The sequence below is a fragment of the Eucyclogobius newberryi genome, unplaced genomic scaffold, assembly GCF_026437365.1.
Source record: "Eucyclogobius newberryi isolate DKJ021-1_F unplaced genomic scaffold, fEucNew1.0.hap1 SCAF_25, whole genome shotgun sequence".
Taxonomy (NCBI): domain Eukaryota; kingdom Metazoa; phylum Chordata; class Actinopteri; order Gobiiformes; family Gobiidae; genus Eucyclogobius; species Eucyclogobius newberryi.
This window is the reverse complement of record NW_027315890.1, coordinates 677,671-689,731: the sequence shown is the minus strand read 5'-3', so window position 1 is coordinate 689,731 and position 12,061 is coordinate 677,671. Positions and strand designations below refer to the sequence as shown.

The following is a 12,061-nucleotide window of genomic DNA, read 5'->3' as shown; positions in this document are numbered from 1 at the left end:
TTGCTCTGGTTCGTCCAATCAGGACAGACTCAGAGGGGCGTGTCTTGCCTTTCCACGCCCATCGCATTCGGAGAAACACTTTCTGGCCCCGCCCACTGGAACAGGAACTATTTTATAACCTCACGCTGCAAGGGGCGGAGCTACATCTGCATCTGCAATTACGCACGCGGCTCACAGCTCCAGGTGCCATCCTCCTATGGGAGGAGTCAGGAACAACCGAGCCAATCACAGAGCAGCGCTGTCTGTACTCAGGCCGCGCCTCCAATGACTCGCGCATAACAGTGGCTCTGAGCGTGTGCAAAGGACTGGTGAGTATATTTATTCGACTAGAACCAGGAAGTACCATCACATTAGTCCTGACTAGAACCAGGAAGTACCATCACATTAGTCCTGACTAGAACCAGGAAGTACCATCACATAAGTCCTGACTAGAACCAGGAAGTACCATCACATTAGTCCTGACCAGAACCAGGAAGTACTATCACATTAGTCCTGACTAGAACCAGGAAGTACCATCACATTAGTCCTGACCAGAACCAGGAAGTACTATCACATTAGTCCTGACTAGAACCAGGAAGTACCATCACATTAGTCCTGACTAGAACCAGGAAGTACCAACACATTAGTCCTGACTAGAACCAGGAAGTACCATCACATTAGTCCTGACCAGAACCAGGAAGTACCATCACATTAGTCCTGACTAGAACCAGGAAGTACCATCACATTAGTCCTGACCAGAACCAGGAAGTACCATCACATAAGTCCTGACTAGAACCAGGAAGTACCATCACATTAGTCCTGACCAGAACCAGGAAGTACATCACATTAGTCCTGACCAGAACCAGGAAGTACCATCACATTAGTCCTGACTAGAACCCGGAAGTACTATCACATTAGTCCTGACTAGAACCAGGAAGTACCATCACATTAGTCCTGACTAGAACCAGGAAGTACCAACACATTAGTCCTGACTAGAACCAGGAAGTACCATCACATTAGTCCTGACTAGAACCAGGAAGTACCATCACATAAGTCCTGACTAGAACCAGGAAGTACCATCACATTAGTCCTGACCAGAACCAGGAAGTACATCACATTAGTCCTGACCAGAACCAGGAAGTACCATCACATTAGTCCTGACTAGAACCCGGAAGTACTATCACATTAGTCCTGACTAGAACCAGGAAGTACCATCACATTAGTCCTGACTAGAACCAGGAAGTACCAACACATTAGTCCTGACTAGAACCAGGAAGTACCATCACATTAGTCCTGACCAGAACCAGGAAGTACCATCACATTAGTCCTGACTAGAACCAGGAAGTACCATCACATTAGTCCTGACCAGAACCAGGAAGTACCATCACATTAGTCCTGACTAGAACCAGGAAGTACCATCACATAAGTCCTGACCAGAACCAGGAAGTACCATCACATTAGTCCTGACCAGAACCAGGAAGTACATCACATTAGTCCTGACCAGAACCAGGAAGTACCATCACATTAGTCCTGACTAGAACCCGGAAGTACTATCACATTAGTCCTGACTAGAACCAGGAAGTACCATCACATTAGTCCTGACTAGAACCAGGAAGTACCATCACATTAGTCCTGACTAGAACCAGGAAGTACCATCACATTAGTCCTGACTAGAACCAGGAAGTACCATCACATTAGTCCTGACTAGAACCAGGAAGTACATCACATTAGTCCTGACTAGAACCAGGAAGTACTATCACATTAGTCCTGACTAGAACCAGGAAGTACCATCACATTAGTCCTGACTTGAACCAGGAAGTACCATCACATTAGTCCTGACCAGAACCAGGAAGTACCATCACATTAGTCCTGACTTGAACCAGGAAGTACCATCACATTAGTCCTGACCAGAACCAGGAAGTACCATCACATTAGTCCTAACCAGAACCAGGAAGTACCATCACATTAGTCCTGACTAGAACCAGGAAGTACCATCACATTAGTCCTGACCAGAACCAGGAAGTACCATCACATTAGTCCTAACCAGAACCAGGAAGTACCATCACATTAGTCCTGACTAGAACCAGGAAGTACCATCACATTAGTCCTGACTAGAACCAGGAAGTACCATCACATTAGTCCTGACTAGAACCAGGAAGTACCATCACATTAGTCCTGACTAGAACCAGGAAGTACATCACATTAGTCCTGACTAGAACCAGGAAGTACCATCACATTAGTCCTGACTAGAACCAGGAAGTACATCACATTAGTCCTGACTAGAACCAGGAAGTACCATCACATTAGTCCTGACTAGAACCAGGAAGTACATCACATTAGTCCTGACTAGAACCAGGAAGTACCATCACATTAGTCCTGACTAGAACCAGGAAGTACCATCACATTAGTCCTGACTAGAACCAGGAAGTACATCACATTAGTCCTGACTAGAACCAGGAAGTACATCACATTAGTCCTGACTAGAACCAGGAAGTACCATCACATTAGTCCTGACTAGAACCAGGAAGTACATCACATTAGTCCTGACTAGAACCAGGAAGTACCATCACATTAGTCCTGACTAGAACCAGGAAGTACCATCACATTAGTCCTGTGCTCAGAGAACTTTAAAGCAGCTTTGCTTGTGGACAAGTCTCACCCTGGCCTAGCATCAAAATACATCTCATGATATTATTACAAATATGTCACTTTTGTAGAAAGGACTTGGTTCAGACCTGGTTCAGACCTGGTTCAGACCTGGTTCAGACCTGGTTCAGACCTGGTTTAGACCTGGTTCAGACCTGGTTCAGACCTGGTTCAGACCTGGTTCAGACCTGGTTCAGACCTGGTTCAGACCTGGTTCAGACCTGGTTTAGACCTGGTTCAGTCCTGGTTCAGACCTGGTTCAGACCTGGTTTAGACCTGGTTCAGACCTGGTTCAGACCTGGTTCAGACCTGGTCTCTGTGTCTTTCAGGAGGGTGTGATCTTGGGTCCTTTTGGGGACTTTTATATTGAGCCTTTTCTGAAGAACTGTTCGGACTCAGACCAGGATCATGTGGTCTACAGAGGCTCGGACCTGAGGCTGGACCAGAACTCAACAAGGACCAATCACAGCTGGGCACCTCGGAACCCAGCCAATCACAGTGCAGAACAGGAGGCCCCGCCCGCAGACTTCCTCAGAGGTGAGTCTGGACTCTGTCACATGTTCTTTCTTGTCCAATAATCTGGCTCTAAAGTGTTCTGGGGTCTAAAAAGAGCCAGCAAGGTGGGAACCCGGAACCGGGACCGAACCGGGACCGAACCATGACTGAACCGGGATGAGTATGGTGTACGAGTGTGGTCTTTTCTCATGTCTCCAGACTTTGTACGAGTGTGGTCTTTTCTGTGTCTCCAGCCTTTGTACGAGTGTGGTCTTTTCTCATGTCCCCAGACTTTGTACGAGTGTGGTCTTTTCTCATGTCTCCAGACTTTGTCTGAGTGTGGTCTTTTCTGTGTCTTCAGACTTTGTACGAGTGTGGTCTTTTCTGTGTCTCCAGACTTTGTACGAGTGTGGTCTTTTCTGTGTCTTCAGACTTTGTACGAGTGTGGTCTTTTCTGTGTCTCCAGACTTTGTACGAGTGTGGTCTTTTCTGTGTCTCCAGACTTTGTACGAGTGTGGTCTTTTCTGTGTCTTCAGACTTTGTACGAGTGTGGTCTTTTCTGTGTCTCCAGACTTTGTATGAGTGTGGTCTTTTCTCATGTCTCCAGACTTTGTACGAGTGTGGTCTTTTCTGTGTCTCCAGACTTTGTATGAGTGTGGTCTTTTCTGTGTCTCCAGACTTTGTATGAGTGTGGTCTTTTCTGTGTCTCCAGACTTTGTACGAGTGTGGTCTTTTCTCATGTCTCCAGACTTTGTACGAGTGTGGTCTTTTCTGTGTCTCCAGACTTTGTCTGAGTGTGGTCTTTTCTGTGTCTCCAGACTTTGTACGAGTGTGGTCTTTTCTCATGTCTCCAGACTTTGTACGAGTGTGGTCTTTTCTGTGTCTCCAGACTTTGTACGAGTGTGGTCTTTTCTCATGTCTCCAGACTTTGTACGAGTGTGGTCTTTTCTTGTGTCTCCAGACTTTTTACGAGTGTGGTCTTTCCTGTGTCTTCAGACTTTGTACGAGTGTGGTCTTTTCTGTGTCTCCAGACTTTTTACGAGTTTGGTCTTTTCTGTGTCTCCAGACTTTGTACGAGTGTGGTCTTTTATGTGTCTCCAGACTTTGTACGAGTGTGGTCTTTTCTGTGTCTCCAGACTTTGTACGAGTGTGGTCTTTTATGTGTCTCCAGACTTTTTACGAGTGTGGTCTTTTTTCATGTCTCCAGACTTTGTACGAGTGTGGTCTTTTCTTGTGTCTCCAGACTTTGTACGAGTGTGGTCTTTCCTGTGTCTTCAGACTTTGTACGAGTGTGGTCTTTTCTGTGTCTCCAGACTTTTTACTAGTGTGGTCTTTTCTTGTGTCTCCAGACTTTGTATGAGTGTGGTCTTTTCTTGTGTCTCCAGACTTTTTACGAGTGTGGTCTTTTCTTGTGTCTCCAGACTTTGTATGAGTGTGGTCTTTTCTTGTGTCTCCAGACTTTGTACGAGTGTGGTCTTTTCTGATGTCTCCAGACTTTGTACGAGTGTGGTCTTTTCTTGTGTCTCCAGACTTTGTACGAGTGTGGTCTTTTGTGATGTCTCCAGACTTTGTACGAGTGTGGTCTTTTCTTTTGTCTCCAGACTTTGTACGAGTGTGGTCTTTTCTTGTGTCTCCAGACTTTGTACGAATGTGGTCCTTTCTCGTGTCTCCAGACTTTGTACGAGTGTGGTCTTTTCTCATGTCTACAGACTTTGTACGAGTGTGGTCTTTTCTTGTGTCTCCAGACTTTGTACGAGTGTGGTCTTTTCTGTGTCTCCAGACTTTGTACGATTGTGGTCTTTTTTTTTGTCTCCAGACTTTGTACGAGTGTGGTTTTTTCTTGTGTCTCAAGACTTTGTACGAGTGTGGTCTTTTCTTGTGTCTCCAGCCTTTGTACGAGTGTGGTCTTTTCTTATGTCTCCAGCCTTTGTACGAGTGTGGTCTTTTCCTGTGTCTCCAGACTTTGTACGATTGTGGTCTTTTCTTGTGTCTCCAGACTTTGTAAGAATGTGGTCCTTTCTCGTGTCTCCAGACTTTGTACGAGTGTGGTCTTTTCTCATGTCTCCAGACTTTGTACGAGTGTGGTCTTTCCTGTGTCTTCAGACTTTGTACGAGTGTGGTCTTTCCTGTGTCTTCAGACTTTGTACGAGTGTGGTCTTTTCTGTGTCTCCAGACTTTTTACGAGTGTGGTCTTTTCTGTGTCTCCAGACTTTGTACGAGTGTGGTCTTTTCTGTGTCTCCAGACTTTGTACGAGTGTGGTCTTTTATGTGTCTTCAGACTTTGTACGAGTGTGGTCTTTTCTGTGTCTCCAGACTTTTTACGAGTGTGGTCATTTCTGTGTCTTCAGACTTTGTACGAGTGTGGTCTTTTCTGTGTCTCCAGACTTTGTACGAGTGTGGTCTTTTCTTGTGTCTCCAGACTTTGTACGAGTGTGGTCTTTTCTTGTGTCTCCAGACTTTGTACGAGTGTGGTCTTTCCTGTGTCTTCAGACTTTGTACGAGTGTGGTCTTTTCTGTGTCTCCAGACTTTTTACGAGTGTGGTCTTTTCTTGTGTCTCCAGACTTTGTATGAGTGTGGTCTTTTCTTGTGTCTCCAGACTTTGTACGAGTGTGGTCTTTTCTTGTGTCTCCAGACTTTGTATGAGTGTGGTCTTTTCTTGTGTCTCCAGACTTTGTACGAGTGTGGTCTTTTCTGATGTCTCCAGACTTTGTACGAGTGTGGTCTTTTCTTGTGTCTCCAGACTTTGTACGAGTGTGGTCTTTTCTGATGTCTCCAGACTTTGTACGAGTGTGGTCTTTTCTTGTGTCTCCAGACTTTGTACGAGTGTGGTCTTTTCTCGTGTCTCCAGACTTTGTACGAGTGTGGTCTTTTCTCATGTCTACAGACTTTGTAAGAGTGTGGTCTTTTCTTGTGTCTCCAGACTTTGTACGAGTGTGGTCTTTTTTTTTGTCTCCAGACTTTGTACGAGTGTGGTCTTTTCTGTGTCTCCAGACTTTGTACGATTGTGGTCTTTTTTTTTGTCTCCAGACTTTGTACGAGTGTGGTTTTTTCTTGTGTCTCAAGACTTTGTACGAGTGTGGTCTTTTCTTGTGTCTCCAGCCTTTGTACGAGTGTGGTCTTTTCTTGTGTCTCCAGACTTTGTACGAGTGTGGTCTTTTCTGATGTCTCCAGACTTTGTACGAGTGTGGTCTTTTCTTGTGTCTCCAGACTTTGTACGAGTGTGGTCTTTTCTGATGTCTCCAGACTTTGTACGAGTGTGGTCTTTTCTTGTTTCTCCAGACTTTGTACGAGTGTGGTCTTTTCTTGTGTCTCCAGACTTTGTAAGAGTGTGGTCTTTTCTTGTGTCTCCAGACTTTGTACGAGTGTGGTCTTTTCTCATGTCTCCAGACTTTGTACGAGTGTGGTCTTTTCTTGTGTCTCCAGACTTTGTACGAGTGTGGTCTTTTCTGTGTCTCCAGACTTTGTACGATTGTGGTCTTTTTTTTTGTCTCCAGACTTTGTACGAGTGTGGTTTTTTCTTGTGTCTCAAGACTTTGTACGAGTGTGGTCTTTTCTTGTGTCTCCAGCCTTTGTACGAGTGTGGTCTTTTCTTGTGTCTCCAGACTTTGTACGAGTGTGGTCTTTTCTGATGTCTCCAGACTTTGTACGAGTGTGGTCTTTTCTCATGTCTCCAGACTTTGTACGAGTGTGGTCTTTTCTTGTGTCTCCAGACTTTGTACGAGTGTGGTCTTTTCTTGTGTCTCCAGACTTTGTACGAGTGTGGTCTTTTCTCGTGTCTCCAGACTTTGTACGAGTGTGGTCTTTTCTGTGTCTCCAGACTTTGTACGAGTGTGGTCTTTTCTTGTGTCTCCAGACTTTGTACGAGTGTGGTCTTTTCTGTGTCTCTAGACTTTGTACGATTGTGGTCTTTTTTTTTTCTCCAGACTTTGTACGAGTGTGGTTTTTTCTTGTGTCTCAAGACTTTGTACGAGTGTGGTCTTTTCTTGTGTCTCCAGACTTTGTACGAGTGTGGTCTTTTCTTGTGTCTCCAGACTTTGTACGAGTGTGGTCTTTTCTTGTGTCTCCAGACTTTGTACGAGTGTGGTCTTTTCTGTGTCTTCAGACTTTGTACGAGTGTGGTCTTTTCTGTGTCTTCAGACTTTGTACGAGTGTGGTCTTTTCTGTGTCTCCAGACTTTGTACGAATGTGGTCTTTTCTGTGTCTCCAGACTTTGTATGAGTGTGGTCTTTTCTTGTGTCTCCAGACTTTTTACGAATGTGGTCTTTTTTCATCTCTCCAGACTTTGTACGAGTGTGGTCTTTTCTTTTGTCTCCAGACTTTGTACGAGTGTGGTCTTTTCTTGTGTCTCCAGACTTTTTAAGAATGTGGTCTTTTCTTTGTCTCCAGACTTGTACGAGTGTGGTCTTTTCTTGTGTCTCCAGACTTTGTACGAGTGTGGTCTTTTCTGCGTCTCCAGACTTTGTACGAGTGTGGTCTTTTCTTGTGTCTCCAGACTTTGTACGAGTGTGGTCTTTTCTGCGTCTCCAGACTTTGTACGAGTGTGGTCTTTTCTTGTGTCTCCAGACTTTGTACGAGTGTGGTCTTTTCTCATGTCTCCAGACTTTAATACAAGTGTGGTCTTTTCTGTGTTTCCAGACTTTGTACGAGTGTGGTCTTCTCTTGTGTCTCCAGACTTTGTACGAGTGTGGTCTTTTCTGCGTCTCCAGACTTTGTACGAGTGTGGTCTTTTCTTGTGTCTCCAGACTTTGTACGAGTTTGGTCTTTTCTCATGTCTATAGACTTTGTACGAGTGTGGTCTTTTCTGTGTCTTCAGACTTTGTACGAGTGTGGTCTTTTCTGTGTCTCCAGACTTTGTATGAATGTGGTCTTTTCTGTGTCTCCAGACTTTGTACGAGTGTGGTCTTTTCTCGTGTCTCCAGACTTTGTACGAGTGTGGTCTTTTCTTGTGTCTCCAGACTTTTTACGAGTGTGGTCTTTTCTCATGTCTCCAGACTTTGTACGAGTGTGGTCTTTTCTTGTGTCTCCAGACTTTGTACGAGTGTGGTCTTTTCTTGTGTCTCCAGACTTTGTACGAGTGTGGTCTTTTCTCATGTCTCCAGACTTTGTACGAGTGTGGTCTTTTCTTGTGTCTCCAGACTTTTTACGAGTGTGGTCTTTTCTTGTGTCTCCAGACTTTGTACGAGTGTGGTCTTTTCTTGTGTCTCCAGACTTTGTACGAGTGTGGTCTTTTCTTGTGTCTCCAGACTTTGTACGAGTGTGGTCTTTTCTCATGTCTCCAGACTTTGTACGAGTGTGGTCTTTTCTCGTGTCTCCAGACTTTGTACGAGTGTGGTCTTTTCTTGTGTCTCCAGACTTTGTACGAGTGTGGTCTTTTCTTGTGTCTCCAGACTCTGTACGATTGTGGTCTTTTCTTGTGTCTCCAGACTCTGTACGATTGTGGTCTTTTTTTTTGTCTCCAGACTTTGTACGAGTGTGGTCTTTTCTCTGTCTCCAGACTTTGTACGAGTGTGGTCTTTTCTGATGTCTCCAGACTTTGTACGAGTGTGGTCTTTTAAATGACTCCCTGAGAGTTTAGGTCATCTCGCCTCTTCCCCAGAGAAACTTCACTAAAGCTGTTCTTTTCTATTTTGTCTGGTTTGGTTTCCAAGCGACAGAGGAAGCTTCAATTTAATGTCTCTGAGTTTAAGTTGTTTTCTTGTTTTTTGTGTTTTTATTGTTTTATTCTGTTTTGTGAAGCACTTTGTGACCTCTGTCTGTGAAAGGTGCGATATAAATAAAATGTACTTACTTACTTGTTTCTGGTTTAGACCTTCTGTCCCTCTGTTTAAGTCCTGGTCTTTGTCCTGTGTTTAAGTCCTGGTCTTTGTCCTGTGTTTAAGTCCTGGTCTTTGTCCTGTGTTTAAGTCCTGGTCTTTGTCCTGTGTTTAAGTCCTGGTCTTTGTCCTGTGTTTAAGTCCTGGTCTTTGTCCTGTGTTTAAGTCCTGGTCTTTGTCCTGTGTTTAAGTCCTGGTCTTTGTCCTGTGTTCAGGTCCATTTTGGGGTCCTGAGTTTCAGAGACTTCGAGAGTCCTGGACTGACCCAGTCCAAATCCTCAAGAGGAAGAGAAGGTCCCCAGAAGCTGAGCTCCTCCACATCGAGGTGAGTCTGTGCTGGGTCCTACTTTAGTCCTACTTTAGTCCTGCTTTAGTCCTGCTTTAGTCCTGGTTTAGTCCTGGTTTAGTCCTGGTTTAGTCCTGGTTTAGTCCTGCTTTAGTCCTGGTTTAGTCCTGCTTTAGTCCTGCTTTAGTCCTGGTTTAGTCCTGCTTTAGTCCTGCTTTAGACCTGCTTTAGTCCTGCTTTAGACCTGCTTTAGACCTGGTTTAGTCCTGGTTTAGTCCTGCTTTAGTCCTGCTTTAGACCTGCTTTAGACCTGGTTTAGTCCTGCTTTAGTCCTGCTTTAGTCCTGGTTTAGTCCTGGTTTAGTCCTGCTTTAGTCCTGCTTTAGACCTGCTTTAGACCTGGTTTAGTCCTGGTTTAGTCCTGCTTTAGTCCTGGTTTAGTCCTGGTTTAGTCCTGCTTTAGTCCTGGTTTAGTCCTGGTTTAGTCCTGCTTTAGTCCTGGTTTAGTCCTGGTTTAGTCCTGGTTTAGTCCTGCTTTAGTCCTGGTTTAGTCCTGCTTTAGTCCTGCTTTAGTCCTGGTTTAGTCCTGGTTTAGTCCTGCTTTAGTCCTGGTTTAGTCCTGGTTTAGTCCTGGTTTAGTCCTGCTTTAGACCTGCTTTAGTCATGGTTTAGTCCTGCTTTAGTCCTGGTTTAGTCCTGGTTTAGTCCTGCTTTAGTCCTGCTTTAGACCTGGCTTAGTCCTGCTTTAGTCCTGGTTTAGTCCTGGTTTAGTCCTGCTTTAGTCCTGGTTTAGTCCTGGTTTAGTCCTGGTTTAGTCCTGGTTTAGTCCTGGTTTTTTGTTCATGTGTTTGAGGTTCTGCTGATCCTCAAAGTGAAGATATAAATCATATTCCAAACGCTTTATTAAGTTTGTCTGTCCTGGTCTCTCAATGAATCCTTCTGTAGGTTCTGTAGGTTCTGTAGGTCCTGTAGGTCCTGTAGGTTCTATAGGCAGTAGGTTCTGTAGGTTCTGTAGGTTCTGTAGGTTCTGTAGGTTCTGTAGGTCCTGTAGGTCCTGTAGGTTCTATAGGCAGTAGGTTCTGTAGGTTCTGTAGGTCCTGTAGGTCCTGTAGGTTCTGTAGGCATTAGGTTCTGTAGGTCCTGTAGGTTCTGTAGGTCCTGTAGGTCCTGTAGGTTCTGTAGGCAGTAGGTTCTGTATGTTCTGTAGGCAGTAGGTTCTGTAGGTCCTGTAGGTCCTGTAGGTTCTGTAGGCAGTAGGTTCTGTAGGTTCTGTAGGTTCTGTAGGTCCTGTAGGTCCTGTAGGTTCTGTAGGCAGTAGGTTCTGTAGGTTCTGTAGGTCCTGTAGGTCCTGTAGGTTCTGTAGGCAGTAGGTTCTGTAGGTTCTGTAGGTTCTGTAGGTTCTGTAGGTTCTGTAGGTCCTGTAGGTCCTGTAGGTTCTGTAGGCAGTAGGTTCTGTAGGTTCTGTAGGTCCTGTAGGTCCTGTAGGTTCTGTAGGCATTAGGTTCTGTAGGTCCTGTAGGTTCTGTAGGTCCTGTAGGTCCTGTAGGTTCTATAGGCAGTAGGTTCTGTATGTTCTGTAGGTCCTGTAGGTCCTGTAGGTTCTGTAGGCAGTAGGTTCTGTAGGTTCTGTAGGTTCTGTAGGTCCTGTAGGTCCTGTAGGTTCTGTAGGCAGTAGGTTCTGTAGGTTCTGTAGGTTCTGTAGGTTCTGTAGGTCCTGTAGGCAGTAGGTTCTGTAGGTTCTGTAGGTCCTGTAGGTTCTGTAGGTCCTGTAGGCATTAGGTTCTGTAGGTTCTGTAGGTCCTGTAGGTTCTGTAGGTCCTGTAGGCAGTAGGTTCTGTAGGTCCTGTAGGTTCTGTAGGTCCTGTAGGCAGTAGGTTCTGTAGGTTCTCTAGGTTCTGTAGGCAGTAGGTTCTGTAGGTTCTGTAGGTTCTGTAGGTCCTGTAAGTTCTCTGGGTCCTGTAGGCAGTAGGTTCTGTACGTTGTGTAGGTTCTGTAGGTTCTGTAGGTCCTGTAGGCAGTAGGTTCTGTAGGTCATGTAGGCAGTAGGTTCTGTAAGTTCTGTAGGTCCTGTAGGTTCTGTTGGTCCTGTAGAGAGTAGGTACTGTAAGTTCTGTAGGTCCTGTAGGCAGTAGGTTCTGTACGTTGTGTAGGTTCTGTAGGTTCTGTAGGTCCTGTAGGCAGTAGGTTCTGTAGGTCCTGTAGGCAGTAGGTTCTGTAAGTTCTGTAGGTTCTGTAGGTTCTGTAGGTCCTGTAGGTCCTGTAGGCAGTAGGTTCTGTAGGTTCTGTAGGTTCTGTAGGCAGTAGGTTCTGTAGGTTCTGTAGGTCCTGTAAGTTCTGTGGGTCCTGTAGGCAGAAGGTTCTGTAGGTTCTGTAGGTTCTCTAAGTTCTGTAGGTCCTGTAGGCAGTAGGTTCTGTAGGTTCTCCAGGTTCTGTAGGTTCTCTAGGTTCTGTAGGTCCTGTAGGCAGTAGGTTCTGTAGGTTCTTTAGGTTCTGTAGGTTCTGTAGGTCCTGTAGACAGTAGGTTCTCTACGTTCTGTAGGTTCTGTAGGTTCTGTAGGCAGTAGGTTCTGTAGGTTCTCTAGGTTTCTTTAGGTCCTGTAGAAAGTAGGTTCTGTAGGTTCTGTAGGTTCTGTGGGTTTTGTAGGTTCTGTATGTTCCGTGGATTCTGTAGGTTCTGTAGGTTCTGTAGGTGTTGTGGGCAGTAGGTTCCGTAGGTTCATTAGGCTCTGTAGGCAGTTGGTTCTGTAGGTTCAGTAGGTTCTGTAGGCAATACGTTATGTAGGTTCTCTAGGTCCTGTAGGTTCAGTAGGTTCTGTGGGCTGTAAGTTCTGTAGGTTCTCTA

The 12,061-nt window shown here is 45.2% G+C and overlaps 1 protein-coding gene across 1 annotated transcript in view; it reads left to right on the top strand.

Annotated features, from left to right (window-relative positions):
* Positions 1-2: 2 nt before the first annotated feature.
* LOC140372545 (A disintegrin and metalloproteinase with thrombospondin motifs 2-like) overlaps positions 3-12,061 on the top strand; it is a gene marked incomplete at its 5' end in the record, with an annotated part of 315,752 nt that continues 303,693 nt past the window's right edge. The window contains 3 exons of the mRNA XM_072459676.1: positions 3-308; positions 2,955-3,162; positions 9,150-9,259. Coding sequence (XP_072315777.1) covers positions 3-308; positions 2,955-3,162; positions 9,150-9,259 — 624 coding nt within the window. The remainder of the gene's footprint in view (positions 309-2,954; positions 3,163-9,149; positions 9,260-12,061) is intronic.